The following is a 17,686-nucleotide window of genomic DNA, read 5'->3' on the forward strand; positions in this document are numbered from 1 at the left end:
GTGATCTCACATTTGTAGAAAGTTTGGGTTTTCCCCCTTTAGCCCCAATGCAACTCGGATTTTGTAGAGGGTGGGCCAGTCAGAGAAAAAACTCAGGAATCTGCTGAAGCCAAACTTCCTGCAGAGCCCCCTCAGTTCCTTCCAAAGAGGGACTCAGGCTGGTAAGGGAGAGTTGGGGGCGGGGAGGGGAAAAATTTCACGAAATTACCTTGACTCATCCTCAGGGAAAGGGTGCCATGGTTATTTCTTCTGGGTACCAATCAGGGTAGTCCAGGAGTTAAAATGGGTACTGTGCCAGGCTTCCTGGTTTTGAATTCCCGCTCACACTACTCAATAACGATGGGACAAGTAACTTTTGCCTTACCGTCCTCAGATTCAAATGGGAATAACAAATAGTACTGATCTTAAGTAGTTGTGAGGATTAAGCTAGTAGATGGGAAAGCACACTGTAAGCACTCAAAGAATTATTGTTATGAAAAGTTTTCATTTGAATACGGAAACTGAAGCCCTGGGAGAGAAAAGAATGTCCGGTCACATGGCAAATTAGCGACGAGGTTAGGACTGGAATACAGGTCCCCTGATTCCCAGCCCAATACTTTATTTCTTGTCCTCAGAGTTCCTAGTCACAGATATTCACAGCAGAGGGTTGAGGGTTGGTGGGGGCGTACAGGAAAGAACAGCCCGTCGCAGGTCTTTGGACCTGAATCACAACTTCTGCACGACGGGAAGGAAACGGACTCGAGTATTTGTGCAGAATGACTAGCTCCTTTCAGACCTCTTGGGTATCCGGCTCCCAGAACTAAAGTCCTTTCTACTGCACCTGGGGAGTCCGGGTCAGCCCCGGTGCATGGCGGGAGGAGTAGTCCTCTCCCTCCCCCGCCTTCCCAACTCACCCGCCTCAGAGGCCGCCTTCGCTTCATCTTTCCCAGCAAGCCCCGCGAGAGCGTCGGCTATTGATTGGCTGCGGCAGGAGCAGGCGGCTCGGCCAGCAGCGGTTACCCAGGGTTTCCGGTGCGAGGCCAGAGCGGGCGACGCTTTCGGGAGGTAGGCGGTGAGGTGCGTGTCGCGGAGGCTGGGCGGACGAGGCGGCCAGAGGGTCAGTGGGCCTGAACGCCGTCGGCCAGTGATGGGGAATCCTGCCGATTCCGCGCAAGGGCGCGGGCCGGGGGAGGGGGGAAGGGGGGCAGGGCTGCGGCCTGTGCGCATGCCGCGGGCGGGCGGTGCGCGCGGCTGGAGGGCGCGCGGGGCGTGGGTGGCTGCGCGCGCGGGGGCCCACGTGGGGCCTGGGGGCCGGGGGAGGGATGGGAATCCAGCGTCCCGCCACGTCAGTCTCCTGCCCTGAGCCTATCCCGCGCTCTGCCTGTGGTGAGGGGGCCGTGTAGTGCCGGGAAGCGGCTTCGAGAAAAAGGAGGCCTCGCCTGCCCCGCTTCTGGAGCGGCGCCCCGAAAACCTGCCTGGGCGCGCCGTCCTTCCCTCACCGGCCTGAGACAGAACCGTTGACTCCCTCCGGTGAAGGCCGGCCGGTGTGTTCTAGGAAGCTTTGTGCACCCGGTATTGGGACTCCCAGCTGTGAAGAATTTCGAAGTCGGGAAAATAGCGCGTGTGCTTGTTTCTGTAGGATCTGCTCCCAGCCTAGCTTTGCAAACCACAATGAAGAACCAAGACAAAAAGAATGGGGCTGCCAAGCAGTCGGGCAACACCTCCAACCCAAAAAGCAACCCGGGGCAAGCGGAAGCAGGACCAGAGGGAGGCCAGGGGCGGCCCAGCCAGCCGGCTCCTGCGACAGAAGCCGAAGGTTCCTCCAGCCAGGCTCCGGGGAAGACTGAGGGTGTGTGCCAGCTCTGCTTTCCAGCGGGCGGGGGGAGGAGTTTGTGGTGCGCCGGGGTAGCTTCTGGAGTTCGAGGCCTCTGCCGCTGTTTACCCAGGAAGGAGGACGTGTAGACTGAGAGGAGGACGGCGCTGAGTCTGTGCCACCCCCAGATCCGCGGTTCCCCGGGGCGGGGCGGGGGTCGGTAGAAGCTCCTACTCTAAGCACAAGAACTGAGGTCTTGAGAGAAGGCTCTGACAGGGTTAAATCAGGTGGCAGTCAGATAAGACACTCAAGCAGCCAGCCGAGGTGAGAAACGCCTCCACCAGTGGGTAACTGCTCTTCTTATTGGGGGCCTTCCTGGAACTTTTTTAATAGCCAGAAATGACTTGCGGGGAGGAGAAGGGGATGGACTAGATGTTGAGCTCCAGGTACATGCCATCCGTATGTGCTGGATGCTTTATTTCCTTCACTTTTTTCACATAAAAGACATGGTGGGCAGTAGTGGGAAATAATTATATCATTTCATAGGTGAATAAACCGCGGCTTAAAGAAGGTAGGCAACATTTAACCCGAACCAGTAAGTTTGGGCCTGAAAAGTTGCAGCCAGTGGAATAACCATCTTGTCTCTCATTCTGCCCCTCATCCTGTCCTGCTGTAGGAGCACAAGCCAAAACTGCTCAGTCCGGGGCCCTCCGTGATGTCTCTGAGGAGCTGAGCCGCCAGTTGGAAGACATCCTGAGTACATACTGTGTGGACAACAATCAGGGGGGCCCAGGTGAGGATGGGGCACAGGGTGAGCCTGCTGAACCGGAAGATGCAGACAAGCCCCGGACTTATGCTTCACGGAATGGGGAGCCAGAGCCAGAGACCCCAGTAGTCAATGGTGAGAAGGAGACCTCCAAGGGAGAGCCGGGCACAGATGAGATCCGGGCAAGTGACGAGGTCGGAGACCGAGATCACCGAAGGCCGCAGGAGAAGAAGAAAGCCAAGGGTCTGGGTGAGCAGAGGGCAGCTATTGGGGAGGCTGGTGAGGCAGGGGAGTTTGGACCTGACATTCCTTGGGCTAACCTGCTCTGCCAAGATTCAGAGGAAACTACTTTACAGAACAGCAGGTCACATTAGTTTGAGCCAAGCCAGGGTTGTGGGCCATAGAACAGAGGCATGTAGGTTGTTCACTGCACAGGGGCTTCTGGCCTCGGGAGTAGATGGGAACCGAAATCTAGCCTGCTTGATCTTTGAGAAACTGGGGAGCAGGAGGTCTGGGTGGGCTCCTGGGTCAACCAACACTATTTTTTTTTTTTCCTTTAAGATTTTATTTATTGATTTGACAGAGAGAGACAGCGAGAGAGGAAACACAAGCAAGGGAAGTGTGAGAGGGAGAAGCAGGCTTCCCGCCGAGTGGGGAGCCTGATGCCGGGCTCAATCTCAGGACCCTGGGATCATGACCTGAGCTGAAAGCAGACGCTTAACAGCTGAGCCACCCAGGCGCCCCAACCAACACTATTTCTAACCTGCTCTGTGAACTTGGGCAAGACCTTTGTCATTTCTGGTCCTTAGTTTTCACTTCTTTACAGTAAGATTTGGACTAGACCAGGGTTGAAAACTCAGATAAGCCAAGTTAGACAAGTGATCCTATGAGGATAAGACATTGCCTGCTGCATCCAAAGGGGTGATTGCCATCTGGTCCCAGCATGCTGATAGCATGTAACACTACAGGCTAAGTGTAGCCAGCCTTTTTTTTTTTTTTTCTTTTTTCCGTTTCTTTTATGCAGAGTTACGTGAACTCTCTCTGGATTTTTAACAATTGGTGACTAATATGCTCGGAGCCAAACAAAACCCACGTGTGGGTTGGATTTGGCCTGTGTGCCAGTGCTTTGCAGTCTCCACACTGATCTTTCGAGCCTCTTGGGGTCGACGCTTCAGGAGCTTGGTGCTGTGCTATGTTCAGCAGCCCTCCAAGGAGACAGAAGGAAGACCCCTTGACTCAGGCACAGACAGTGAGAGAAAGTTATGGGGGAGGGGCTAGTGTGAGTGTTAAAGAATCAAAATTAAGTGATATACCCATGTCTTAGTCCTCACATCTGCAGCCTCTGCCTGTCATCCTAATTGAAAGAGGGTTTTTTGTTTTTGTTGTTTCTTAATCTTGGGATGAAATATTGGAAGATGTATTCGTTTTAAAGTTCACTGGGAGGGAACAATTAAATAAAGTTCACTGTTTGGCTGCCTCTGTTGACAAGACTTTAGTAGTTCTGAGGGAGACCTAGTCCTTTTTTGCCTGTGTCCTCTTTCAGAAGGGCCTTCCTCGTATCGACACAGTAGCACTTAATTGGCCAACGGGATGTCTTTTTTTCTCCTGCTGGTAGAGCAGACAGGTTTTTTCTCCCACCCCACCCCCCCAGTGTTCACCACAGAGTGTCCACACAGCCTCAGTCATTTGTCAAGCGTTTGTTGAGCACATCCTCCAAGATGGGCGCTAGAGACAGGACCGGGCAGCACTGGGGCCACAGCAATAGGCAGGAGTAAGTTGGCGGCCACCCTCATGAAGCACACGGTCTGACCGGACGGCAGCCAGTTCAACCGACAATATAAAGCATAATTGTGGAGGGCTGTCTCCAGGCCTAAGAGTGTGGACCGAGGCCTGGGGAGGTCCCCAGAGAAGAGGGTACATGCTTTCGCTTCCTGTGCTTTGCAGGGAAGGAGATCACATTGCTGATGCAGACATTGAACACGCTGAGCACCCCAGAGGAGAAGCTGGCAGCTCTGTGCAAGAAGTATGCTGAACTGGTCAGTTCTCCCCCTTCTCCTTGCACCCGCCCTGCCTCAGAAAGTCAGCAGGCCACCTGGCATGGGGTTGAGGGTGCAGGGGCAGGTGGGTGGCTTAATTCCTGTTCAGCCTCTCTCTGAGCCTTTTCCCCATCTGTTACGTGGGGAGTCAAGTCCCAGCTGGCCTCTTCCAGGCCGACAGTAAGAGGAGACCCTTTGCATTCCAGTAGTAGAACCCTGGCTCCTGGCCCCATGTCATCTCACACCTGTGTGCTTCAGTGTGCATCTCCCCAAAATGTGGAAATGCACAGCACCATCCTGACACTTAAAATTAGCGCTGAGCACGTGATATTCTCTAATACGCATATTTCTCCAGTTGTTTAATGTCCATTTGATCAAATCAGGGTCTAAAGGAGGTCCATTTAATACATTGGGTCCGTACAACTTTTTTCCTTTTACTCCAAAACAGTCCTCATCTTACAGCCAACCTTTTTCTCCTGACATTGACTTATGCAGATCATTTGTCCTATAGGGTATCTCACTTTCTCAGTCTGTGGTGGCATTTAACTTGCCTTAGTTCCTGTAGATAAAGTGGAAATTAGCTCTAGAAGCTTGATCCAATGCAGGTTCAACTCTTGATAAGAATTCTTCGTAAGTGGTACTCTGTAGAGAAACAGTGTGCTTCTCCCACTTCTAGTGATGGAAGATTGTCCACTGGGTTCAGGTGGGGCCAGCCAGGTTCCTTCTTTGTCAGGTTGCCATTAGAATTTGAATGAATGGATTCATCCACTGAAAGTCATTTCCTAATTACCTATTTTTAACTTCTTTCACTCCATTCACACTTATTAGCTGGAATTCTCCTATAGGGAGTTTTTCTTATTTGTAAAATTGGGGAAATCACACCTGCCTAATGGGGTTATTACAATGATTAAATAAGGGACAGGATATGAAAAAGATACCACCCCTTCAGAATGAGCCAGCCAGGGAAAGATGGATGAAGAGAGGAGGAACTGAGTCACTAGAGTGATGTTCTCAAGTAGACGAGGAGGTAAGGGCCAGAGCGAGAGGGCGGGCCGTGGTAGGAAGCACGGCTGGGTCCTGGTGGCTGGAGGAGAGGGCAGGTGGAGGTGGGTGGCCAGAAGTGGAGCTTGTGCCCCTTTGCCTCTGGTTGCTTCCATTCTCAGGGAAATGAAAAAGATAGTTGTTTCTGGGGCAGAGGAAAGTTGAAAGGAGGATGAAATAGTTCTCTGGAAGAGGAGTGTGAATAACATAAGGAATATAGTTGGGCCGCATGGCAGACAAGGGTCTGCCCCAAAGGGGTGGTCACAAATTTAAAGTGAGATGCTTCGGGCAAGGCTGCTTCAGTGCCAGTGCAGAGGAATCAGAAGGCTGGTATATCATATCAGGGTTGGAGTTCTGCTAGGAAAAAGGGGCATGGGAGTTGAGGGGTAAGGTCAGTGATTATTTAAAGGAGAATTCAAGGAAAGTGAAAGGATGGTTGGGTCATTGGGTTGGAGGTCCAATATGGTAGACTTTCTGGGACCACAGATTTTGGAGGGAAGGAGCTAGAATGATAGGTGATAGTGGTCCTGCCCTGGGATGAGATAATGGAGGTGTGTGTGCTTCTGGGTGATGACAAAACCTGGATCTGACCGGGACAGTAGGCACCAGCCGGTTGACATGTGGCTACTCTGGATTTGGATGTGCACGCATTGGATTTCAAACACGTAAGGAAAAGGGGAAGGATAAAATACTCAAATTTTTTTACATTGATTTCAGGTTGAATATTATAATATTCACATATTAGATTAAGTAAATATTTTACTGGTGTTAATTTCATCTCCTTTTTAATGTGGCCACTGGAAGAGTTGTCATTACATAATTGAGTCGCACTGTATTAACATTGAATGAGCTCACGGGACGGTAGCTGATCTGGGGGGAGGTCGGGGTCTGAGGAGGAGGTTAAGATCTGTCCATAATGAAAAGGCCAAAATGTTAATAGCCATCACACTGAGGAGAGAAATGTGCTGAATTTCGGAGAGTGAGAGGGAGTGATGGGGGGGTCTCATCTCAGGGCATGAGCGTCCCAAGAGTTGAGAGTCTTGAGAACTTTGTCTCTGGAGTCAGAGCAGAGGGAGGCTGGGGTCTGCAGCCTTTGCACCCCTGCTTGTCCCAAGGGCCCATTTCTGTATCCTTGCGATGGGGCCCTCGGGGTTATCGGAGCAGTGCGTAAAGCGCCCGCACAGTGTCCGGCAGGAGCTGTTAACAGCTGGAGTCGGGAGAGGGCCGGGGTCCCTGGGGAAGAGCCCCCCACGGCACTTGCTTGCCTTGCCCGTCCTCAGCTGGAGGAGCATCGGAACTCCCAGAAGCAGATGAAGCTGCTGCAGAAGAAGCAGAGCCAGCTGGTGCAGGAGAAGGACCACCTGCGCGGGGAGCACAGCAAGGCCGTGCTGGCCCGCAGCAAGCTGGAGAGCCTGTGCCGGGAGCTCCAGCGCCACAACCGCTCCCTCAAGGTGGGCCAGCCCCTGTGACTCTGCTTCCCTTGACTTCCACTTTTCTTTGGTGGGCTTTCCCCTTAAAAAGTAGCACAGGGGCGGGGTGGTAAAGGGAGGCGCCTGGGTGGCTCAGTCGGTTAGACAGTCTGCATTCGGCTCAAGTCGTGATCTCGGGTCCTGGGATCAAGTCCCCCCTCAGCAGGGAGCCTGTTTCTCCCTCTTGTCCCTGCTTGTGCTCTCTGTGGCTATCTCTGTCTCTCTCAAATAAATAAAATCTTAAAAAAAAAAAAAAAAAAGCAGCTGCATGGACTTTTGGCAGAGAAATAGATGTCCCCAGTAACGTCCTACCTTAGAGTCAGCTTCTTATAACCACTTGACCCGTATTCGTGTCAGGTAAGGTGAGGGCTGAGATGCTAAGGGAGCCCGGGAGGCAGAGATTCGGTATTTTTCAGTTTGCTGGCAGTCCGTAGGTAAGCCAGGGTCCAGTGCTGGCGGGCAGCTCCTCTCCCAGCCTTGGTCCGTCTGGGATGCTGGGTCTTTTCTCTTCATTCTGCTTCTCCTGGGGCGGGGTTAGTCTGGTTAAAGCCCAGTCACTGCTATGACCTCTGGGTGGTTTTTGTATATGGATCCTTTCTCTATTTCTTACAAATTTAGGTCTGTGAATATATGGTGTTTTGCAATGTGTTTTGCTCATTTTTAGTTTGTCTTTGACAACATTTCAACTTTAATATAAACTTGGTATGAGAGATTCAAAGGTGACAATTGCCCCTCCCCCTCAACTCCAGTGTCCAGCAGAAACCACTGGGAAGTAACCTACTTATGCGTGTGTTGAAGTACAGCCTACAGGCTTGCCTGCGTCCATACGTGATCCTACGTAGGCTTCTCTAAACAGAGCTCATACATGCATCGTTTCATTTCCTGTTCTGTCTTCTCACCTCCCAGAATGCATAGCTCTCTTTTCCTCTCAGTTTATTTAGGTCTGTCTCATTCTGTTTGATAGCATTGTTGTATGCATATCCTGTATTCTATCAGTGCCCTAGTTAAGGAATTGCTGGGTGGTTTAGTGGAAGTTCTTGTTGTATACGTCCCCGACTCGTATACAATGTATCCATAGGATAAACCTCAGAAGTGAAGCGTCTGGGTTAAAGAGTGTGCACATTGTAAATTTTAATAGATTTTGCCAGATTACCTTCCCACCAGTACTATCTGCATGCCTGATTCTGCACAGTCTTGCCAACCCTGGGTACTACTGAATTTTAACTAGTTGGTCGGGGGCGGGGAGTGAGAGGTGAGAAATGAAAGCGCAGAAGCAAGACTGCTTAACCTGAGGTCTGGGAGAATGGGCTTCGGGAGATCCAGGTCGCTCTAGAATGGCACTTAGGTGTATGCCTGCATCTTTCCAGGGAGAGAATCTCTCCCTTGCTGTCACCTGGTAGACAGAGGGGTCCATTGGGAGCCCCCAACGCATGACATCTTGGAACCTGGCTGCTCCTCATTCTGAGAGCAGGGAGGGTTGTTGGTACAGACCATGGCTGGCTGGGGAGCTGCAGGTGATGGAGCTGGGGCTGACTTCTCTGCCCAGGAAGAAGGTGTGCAGCGGGCCCGGGAGGAAGAGGAGAAGCGCAAAGAGGTGACCTCACACTTCCAAGTGACGCTGAATGACATTCAGCTGCAGATGGAACAGCACAATGAGCGCAACTCCAAGCTGCGCCAGGAGAACATGGAGCTGGCGGAGAGGCTCAAGAAGCTGATCGAGCAGTACGAGCTGCGGGAGGAGGTAAGGCATCCTGCACGGCCCACACCCACCACCAGGCCACCTTTCCTTTCCTAGCCAGAACAGAGGTGACGTCCCCACGTGCCTTTCTCCGCTGCTTTGACCTTTGAAGCCACACTGAGTCTACTGCCTCCTGCCCACTCCTGCTCTCGCACCCGTTCCCGGCTCCCAGGGCCCTTCCGGCAGCGAGGACTGCCTTGGAATTCACACAGCTAGTCTTGCCTTTAGATGGGGCAGATCTTTGCCGACAGGGCTGAGCTGTTGCATTGGTGGAGGTGTCGTTTTTGTCCTTTTTTTCCCATTTACGAAGGAGTCGGGCTACAAAAGTGAGAGTGGTTAGCCCAGCGGAGTGATCTCCTTGGGGCTGGAGGTTTGAGTGTATTTACCACTTGGCTTCCTGGGGCCGATTTCATCCCGGTGCACACCCAGGACTGACTGGAGAGAATCAGGGTGAGGTTGCGAAGTAGACCTTCCAGGGGCTTGGAGCCCACGTGCTGTGCCACATGCAGAGTCCAGTGTGTCACAGTGAGAGGGGAGGCTGGGGACCCTGGTCTCTGCAGATGGGACGTCCCTGCCACCACCAGGCTCCCTGAGAAAGGGAGCTGCTGACCGGTGGCCCTCCCGCCATGCTCTCCTACAGCATATCGACAAAGTCTTCAAACACAAGGACCTGCAGCAGCAGCTGGTGGACGCCAAGCTCCAGCAGGCGCAGGAGCTGCTGAAGGAGGCGGAGGAGAGGCACCAGCGGGAGAAGGATTTTGTGAGGCTCGGGCCCTGAGGGCGGGGAGTCTGGGAGGGGGCGGGTTGGGCTCTGGCTCAGCTCCTAGTCGAGTTTGTCAGGGAGAGTTGCTTCCTGGCCAGACCAGGACGCCGCTTCCGCAGATAGCAGTCAGAGAGCAGGGAGCTTCAGCGGGTCCTGGGGTGTATGGCTAAAAAAAGGCCAAACAGCCTCTAGGGGCTTCTGACAGGATCTGGGGTCCTATCTTGGAAACAGCTCCTCAAAGAGGCAGTGGAGTCCCAGAGGATGTGTGAGCTGATGAAGCAGCAGGAGACCCACCTGAAGCAGCAGGTGAGGAAGAGTGGGTCCTGATCCTGTGCCTCTGAGGTCCCCTCGCTGGGCCCCCATCCTGGGGGAGGGAAATGGGACCCTCGTTCTAGGACCACCTTGACTGCTGTGTGACCTTGCTGAGCCTTTGTTCTCTCTGGATCTGCCCAGCACCTGTGGTGGTGACCAGGTGGCTAGGTGAGCTTGAAGGACTTCGTTGCTAGTTGGAAGTGTTGTGCTGCATTTGAGGAGTCAGGGACGGAAAAGGTGTTTTTAATTACATTTAATTGTACTTTGTTTTTTTAAAAGATTTTATTTATTTATTTGACAGAGATAGAAACAGCCAGCGAGAGAGGGAACACAAGCAGGGGGAGTGGGAGAGGAAGAAGCAGGCTCATAGCGGAGGAGCCTGATGTAGGGCCCAATCCCATAACGCTGGGATCACGCCCTGAGCCGAAGGCAGCCGCTTAACCGCTGTGCCACCCAGGGGCCCCTACATTTAATTGTACTTATTTTCAGAAGAAAAGTTTGAAAACATACATAGAGGCAAAATATAAGTCACCCCCAATCCTGCTTTCTAGGCCTAACATTTTGGATTCTGTCGTTCCAAATACATAGTTTTTGTTTTGTTTTAAAGAAAAATGGTATCTCGGGCACGTGAGTGGCTCATTTGGTTAAGCGGCTGCCTTCGGCTCAGGTCATGATCCTCGGGTCCTGGGTCGAGCCCCGAGTCTAGCTCCCTGTTCAGCGGGGTGCCTGCTTCTCCCTCTCCCTCTGCCATTCTCCCTGCTTATGTGCTCACTCTTTCTGTCAAATAAATAAAATTGTTTAAAAAAAGAAAGATGGTATCTCAGTAGTAAGTGTTGGGTCCAAGGTCCAAGAATGGGTCTATGTTAACCAGAAGTGCCCTCCAGAGGCCTAATCTTATCTCTGGGCTTCTTTCTCACTCAGCTTGCCCTTTACACAGAGAAGTTTGAGGAATTCCAGAACACCCTTTCCAAAAGCAGTGAGGTGTTCACCACATTCAAACAGGAGATGGAAAAGGTAACAGTGTCCAGGCTGGGTGTGGCTGCAGGGGCACACGGGGCCTGCTTCAAGAAGCCCCAGCCCCTGAGGTGCCTCGTGGGGGGCTGTTGACAGTAACAATGTGATTGATACCAAGGATGGGCTGTAAGGAGGGATCAGAGTCTTTCCCCGCCTCTCAAGGAAGCATCACTGATAAGTGCATCCTTCAGGTTTGTCCTGGAGAAGGGGCAGCCTTGTCATTCCCTGTTGGTGGTGGTGGCATTTACTTTGAGATGTCCCGAGGTGGCACCAAAAGCACTGACTGCGCCCTGTAATATCTTGCCCCCTTGGGACTGTTCCCCCCCCCCTTGGAGACACAGATGCACAGATGGTCTGGCCCCCTGGTCATTTCCTTCTGTCTGTCCCATAACCCAGATGACTAAGAAGATCAAGAAGCTGGAGAAAGAAACCACCATGTACCGGTCCCGGTGGGAGAGCAGCAACAAGGCCCTGCTCGAGATGGCTGAGGAGGTGGGCTGTGTGTGCTCTGCAGCTGGGGAGCCGGGCCGGGGTGGGGGGGGAGGTGGGTTTGAGTGTTAGGCCCTTTCCTCTATATTCTGCCAGTAAGTCATGAAGCTGGCATGAGATGGAGCTGGGACTCATGTGTCCATCTGTCCAGGTGCAAAGGCACTGCCAGCTGTCACCCGCTGGGAGATGGTGAGCCCAGGGGTAGGTCTGCAGTAGAAGCAAAGAGAACAAACGAAAGAAAGAAATACAAGAACCGAAAAACCAAGGGTACCCGTGATGCGCACAGCTCATATGCAGAGTAGCCCAGCTACTTTGATTTCGTGGTTTGAGATGCAGGAGAAAGGAACGAATTGCTGGAGTAGCTGCTATTTATTAGACCCGCCTGGATGTTTTAGGCAATGCCAGTTCATTGAACCTTCTCGCGATCTGTGAGGTTGATGTCAGTAGTCTCTTTTTTTTTTTTTTTTTTAAAGATATTCATCTAGGGGCACCTGGGTGGCTCAGTTGGTAAAGCATCTTGACATCTGACTTCAGCTGAGGTCACGAGCTAGGGTCCTGGATCGGCCCAAGTTGAGCTCCCCGCTCAGCGGGGAGTCTGCTTGTCTCTCTGCCCTCCCCCCCGCCTTGTGCACATGCGAATGCACTCTCAAAACCTTTTAAAGAAAGACTGAAGAGAACGAGAGCATGCACAGAGGTGCACGTGTGAGCAGGGGGGAGGGGCAGAGGGCCTGGAAGAGGAGAGAATCTCAGGCAGGGTCCTTGCTGAGCACAGAGCCCGAGGTGGGGCTCAGTCTTGGGACCCTGAGATCGTGACCTGAGCTGAAATCAAGAGTCGGATGTTTAACCGACTGAGCCACCCAGGTGCCCCAGTAGTCCGTTTTAAAAGATAAGGAAATCAGCTCCAAAAGCCAAGTCGTACTTTGTGTCACCTGTAGATACATGGAGAGAGAGAGGGAGAGGTTGTCTTCAAGCCACGCCTCTTCTGTGCTCCACAGTGCCCCCTACCAGCAGCCAGGTTTTGGCACACACCAGGGCTGTTCCACTAGGAAGGGGACCAGCTTTTGGCTCTGGTCTGCTCCCAGTATCATTCAAGTGTGAATGTTTTCTACCGTCTGACTCTGTGGAGTGGGGGGGTTGATGGCATGGCACTAAGGCCCCATTTCGCTCCTAGAAAACACTCCGGGACAAAGAGCTGGAGGGCCTACAGGTGAAAATCCAGCGGCTGGAGAAACTCTGCCGGGCACTACAGACAGAGCGCAATGACCTGAACAAAAGGGTACAGGACCTGAGTGCTGGTGGCCAGGGCTTCCTCCCTGACGGCGGCCCTGAGCGAAGACCAGAGGCCGCAAGTGCGTCCAGGGAGCAGGGTTGTGAGGGTCCTGGGGCCCAGTCACTGAGCTCCCTGAGGGTCGCAGAAGCTCCTTGCTGCCCTGGAGCAGCGAGCACAGAAACACCCGGTCAAGCGGGGCCCCAGGAGCCCACCTCCACCACCGCCTAGGGAACCTGGCACGGGGGGCGTGCTGGGAAGGGAGCGAGCAGCCCAGCCAGGCCTGGCCCAGGCAAGGCTCCCACCGCTAAGCAGTCCAGTGCTGAGGCCCAGGGTGCTCCGACCTGGCTGACATCTGACACTTTGCAGTTTTGGATTTTGTGGGTCAGTTCTACATACACACGGCATATGTGCAAGGCCTCCTACATTTCTAAGTGTAACATGGGCTTGCACTGGAGGTGGGGGTGTGTACGGGTGAAGTCACTGGCACTTCTGTGAGCTGAAGAGTCTTAAAGAGGAGCTGCCGTCTGTAGCTGCTGTCACAGTGAGCTGGCAGGACAAGTGACTTGAGCATTCCCCTGCCTGATTTGAGGCTCAGACCCCCTCCCCCCCTCCTGCCCTTCAGGGCTTGTGACAGTGACACACTCAGGCCTTGACTGCGCTTCCCTCATTAGCAGGGCTTGGGCGGCTCTGGCTCTCCTAGCTCCCCTGGGAGCTCCTTTGCTTCTCTTAACCCGGAGGAGGGGGTCCCTGGGCAGAGCCTGGGCAGGGCCCGCAGAGCTGGGGATCCAACTGCTGTCCCACTTTGGACAGGGGACCTGGAGAAAGTTGCCGTGGGCTGGCACATTGTTAGGGAGCCCTCGGGCGGTGCCAGGACCAGGCCAGCGATGCTTCTCAGTAGCCTTATCATTCACAGGTGCCTCTCTAGCCCGCACGAATGATTGACGAGAGATCACCCAAAGGATGCTTTCTGAAGGTTTCTGTTTTGGGGGGTTGTTTTGTTTTGTTTTGCACATGACAGTGTGTGTATTGATCTGAGGAAGGAGGGGGGTGCTGGTGCAGTTGCCCTCCAGTGCCCCCCACCCTCACTACCCCACCTGGTGTCTTTGCCACGTTGGTGCTGAGATTTCCTGTTCGGTGAAATGAGATTGCGGATAGGAGGAAGAGAAGGGCATCTGATGGTTTTGCCACAAGCTTGCCTGCGTGTTTCAGTCCTGGAAGGCCGCCGCTGACGCCCATCACTGCCGTCTCCATGCGGCAGTTGCTGGGCCCCGTGCCCAGCTGTCCCGTTGGCTTTTAGGAGTCTGTTTCTGCTTCTCACCCCACCCTTAATGTGCAATCCTTGAGGTTTGCCCTGGTTCCATTGCCTGAGGACTAAGCTGAAGTATGTCCTAGACATTGCATTCCTGTGTGGAGGCGCCCGGCTCGTCTGACAGCTGAGGGACAGAGAGAGACTTGACAATTGACGAGCCTCAGAAATCACAGAACGGCTGCAGATATTTGGGTCTGGTGCCCCCTCACCCCCAGTACCTGCTGCTCTGGACTGAAAGTTCTGCTGGTTGCACGCTTGCCACGGTAGTCACCAGGCTATAGAGCAGTTTTCTGGAACAGCAGAACGAGGCAGGGGTTGGGAAGCTGGGCTCTGGTGGGCTTGAGCTGCTGCACCCACCCCCAGCCGGGCCTTGGCTTCAGTGTCACTGAGGGAGCCGTGGGCCAAGAGGCACGGGACGTGGAGCTTTTGTTTCTTGCTGGGTTTCCTTGAAGCTAGTTCATTATCCTGCCGGTCCCTTCCTTTCCAACAGCCAGCCCGCCTCCGTGCCTTTCCCTTTGATCCCTCCCACAAACAGGTTTGTGAAGAGTGCGAAGTGCTCCTGAAACATGTTACGACTTAGACCAGAGATGGCAAATGAATGGCACACCCGTTTTCCTCTGCCCCCGTAGCAGGTACTACTGACTGGCCTCTGAGTGTTTCCCGCTAATCCCTGGATATCTAGCTCACAGACCCCCAGCAGCCAGTACAAGTGTTGACACCTATTTGCCATCCCTGGCTGAGCTGCTGCTCTCCTGTGGAGAAGTGTTTCCTAAGACCTTTTCCCCTGGAATGGTTGGATCTGGAATAGTCCCCGGATCTGCCTTTTCCTTCCCCAATAAGGCTTTCCTCCCCTCCCACCCCACCCCCCAGCCTGTGTGTCGGGCTGAGACACACAGGAACTGCCAACCCCATACGGGGTTTGCCGGGCTCTGGAAGCACAGGGAAGAGGCAAGCTTCTGCTTGCCCGGTTTGAAGAGTGGGAGGCCTGCAGTAGCCCACGTGATTGCCGTGCTTGCTTCAGCTACCTCGTAGAGCCCCCGTGGTTGAGGGGGATGGCCGCGGGAGCCCACTGTGGAGTGGGGGGGTCACGGCCGTGTGCCTCAGCCAGCCCCAGAGACCGAGGCTAGTTGCTGTGGGGCTACGGTGAGCAAGGTGGCCCCAGCCAGGCTTCCCAGATCCAAACTCCGGGCCCTGGGCGAGTAGAACCTTGGCGCTCCGCTCCAGCCATGTCTAGATATCCAGGCCGGGCTACAGATGAGTATCCCGTCTACCCTTTCCGTCTTCTCCCCATTGACCAAATCACACTAATCACTACAGCTGCTCTGCTTGTCATGCTTTCCAAAGTCCGCCCAGCTACCTGGGTGCTGCCCTCGCCGTCCAGGAGCCTGGGCCAGGTGCGGGGAAGGTGGCCTGTCGGATGAAGGCCACCGCCTTCCTCAGCGGGGCAGGTCCTGTGCACATGACCTCAGTTTTAGGACCAAGAGCTGTGTTGGGTGCTTAGATTGCTAGCATTTCCTCCAGGGGACCGTTGCCGGAGAGGCTCGCCGCCCAGAGCCCTTGGCCCTGCAGACAGTACTCTGTGTTCGGACCACGTCCGGCTGACAGCCTCGCGCACGCCAGTCTTGAGAGGTATCGGCAGCACTTTGTTTTAATTTGTTTTCCATGAGGTTTTTGGACCATGGGCTGAGCTCAGGCACTTTCTGTAAGAGAATGTTCTGTCTGTAAAGATGGTTCTTTCCACTCCTCTGCTGCCATGGCGGTGGCTCTGCTGAGGGCTGAGGAGAGGCCGGTGGACCTGCGCCCGCGGCTGCGGGGGAGGCCGAAGCCTGCTGAGCTGACTGCAGCGGCTGCTCCGGCCCTCCCTCCGGAACAGCACGGAGGCGGTCACCCCGGGGACAGCCGGGCACCTGCCTGGGGGAGGGGTGCTGCCTTCTGTCCCTCTAACTGCTTCCCATATGGCCCGACCTGGCTGCCCAGATTTGTTGTAAAGCTGTGCTGACAGCCCTTTTTTGTCTCCTTTTGGTATTCACAACAGCCAGGGACTTGATTTTGATGTATTTTAAACCACATTAAATAAAGAGTCTGTTGCCTTACTTGTTTCTCTACTGATCTTCGTGGTCATTTGGTGCTTCCGGATCCATCTGGCCACCACTGACTGGTCTGGGTCCGCGGCAGAGCCTTGGGCTGTGCCGTACGTGCATCTTCCGGAGTGCCCCCTGCCTGCCAGGAGTCACCACATTTGAGCTGCCTGAGCAGAGCTGTTGGCAAAGTTGGCATGACGCTAAAAAATCAAAATAATCTCTACACCCAGTATGGGACTTGAACTCACACCTAGATCAAGAATCACGTGCTCTACTGCCTGAGCCCCCAGGTGCCCTGGAGAAAGAAGTTTTATTTTTTACTTTTTAAAAAGATTTATTTGAGCACAAGCAGGGGGAGCAGCAGGCAGAGGGAGAAACAGGCTCCCTGCCGAGCAAGGAGCCCGATGCAGGACTCAATCCCAGGACCCTGGGATCATGACCTGAGCTGAAGGTAGATTTTTTATTTTTTAAGATTCTATTTATTTATTTGACAGAGATAGAGACAGCCAGCGAGAGAGGGAACACAAGCAGGGGGAGTGGGAGAGGAAGAAGCAGGCTCCCAGCAGAGGAGCCTGATGCAGGGCTCGATCCCATAACACCGGGATCACGGCCTGAGCTGAAGGCAGACGCTTAACGACTGAGCCACCCAGGCGCCCCTGAAGGCAGATGCTTAACCAACTGAGCCGCCCAGACATCCCAAAAGATACTTTCAGATAAAGAAAAGGGGGTGCTGTGGAACCATAAAGGAAGCCCCTGTCCCTTCAGCAAGGAGCGCGGGGTGGACACCCGAAAGGGCCTTATGACCCAAAGGGCAGGTAGAAGTTTGACAGCTTGATTTAGTGGTGAAGTAGTTCACCTAGAAATGCACGTGCCCCGGAGGGTAGTAGGAGGAGGTCACCAGGAGCCTATGTGCCAGGTTAGGGAATCTGGGCTAGATCCAGAGGACTGGAGGGACCACTGAAGGTGTTGAAATAGGACATTGGGAAGATCCATGAGGAAGGCATAAGGTAAGGAGACCAGAGACCTAGGCATAGGCAAGTTGAGGCCCAAAAGCGGATGTCTGGACACTGTCATCACTGCTGTTCAGGGCTTTCTGCCCTTGGTAGCATCCTTTGGCATTGGCCCATCTGAATTCCTTTGATTTTGTGCCTGCCTTGAGAAGACCACATTCTCCATACAGTTCTGAAGAATGCGCTGGTTTTTTACAAATTCCTGCTCACCCCGCCAAGGCTAGGTGCTAAAGTTGGGGCTCCTGTACCAGCACCATATTCTCTCGAAGCCTGGGATGGCCTGGCATAAAGGATGGTTATGTGAATGCCCAACAAATGGCAAAGACAAGTAAAGGGCCCTTCCCTCCAGGCCTCCACAGCAGGTGTGTTCACACTGGCTGTGACAGTTTCCTCCCTCAGAGCCTCTGCCCCTTCTGATTAGGGTCCAAACAGGCTGATACTTTTCTGTGCTGGCCCCAATGGTTCCAGTCAAAGATCCTTTGGAAGGAGTCTGGAGAGGCTGCCCCAACTCTAAACTCCCAAGCCACGCATCTCTGAAGATAGCTTCACCCTAAGGGTACTCCTGCACCTGCCACCACTTTCCTGGAGGGACCCTG

The 17,686-nt window shown here is 53.7% G+C and overlaps 1 protein-coding gene across 3 annotated transcripts; it reads left to right on the forward strand.

Annotated features, from left to right (window-relative positions):
* The first annotated feature begins 914 nt into the window (after positions 1-914).
* Positions 915-16,092, forward strand: TXLNA (taxilin alpha). 3 transcript variants are annotated; one of them, XM_011228277.3, is made up of 11 exons: positions 915-1,044; positions 1,619-1,828; positions 2,469-2,807; positions 4,503-4,594; positions 6,916-7,086; positions 8,651-8,845; positions 9,483-9,602; positions 9,837-9,911; positions 10,839-10,931; positions 11,328-11,423; positions 12,592-16,092. In XM_011228277.3, the coding sequence occupies exons 2-11, from the start codon at positions 1,651-1,653 to the stop codon at positions 12,916-12,918; spliced, it is 1,686 nt and encodes a 561-aa protein (XP_011226579.2). In that variant the 5' UTR covers positions 915-1,044; positions 1,619-1,650; the 3' UTR covers positions 12,919-16,092. The 3 variants fall into 3 exon arrangements, with proteins under 3 accessions (XP_011226579.2, XP_011226578.2, XP_011226580.2); XM_011228276.3 differs by having other exon boundaries at positions 921-1,056; XM_011228278.3 differs by having other exon boundaries at positions 973-1,096.
* Positions 16,093-17,686: the final 1,594 nt, after the last annotated feature.

Source organism: Ailuropoda melanoleuca, chromosome 2 (assembly GCF_002007445.2).
Source record: "Ailuropoda melanoleuca isolate Jingjing chromosome 2, ASM200744v2, whole genome shotgun sequence".
Classification (NCBI taxonomy): domain Eukaryota; kingdom Metazoa; phylum Chordata; class Mammalia; order Carnivora; family Ursidae; genus Ailuropoda; species Ailuropoda melanoleuca.

Excerpts from the sequence above, each read along its gene's own strand:
- TXLNA (XM_011228277.3), top strand. The coding sequence starts at position 1,651 with ATGAAGAACCAAGACAAAAAGAATGGGGCTGCCAAGCAGTCGGGCAAC. Across the intron at positions 4,595-6,915 it reads GCAAGAAGTATGCTGAACTG|CTGGAGGAGCATCGGAACTC; the intron begins GTCAGTTCTCCC and ends GCCCGTCCTCAG. Across the intron at positions 10,932-11,327 it reads TCAAACAGGAGATGGAAAAG|ATGACTAAGAAGATCAAGAA; the intron begins GTAACAGTGTCC and ends CCCATAACCCAG.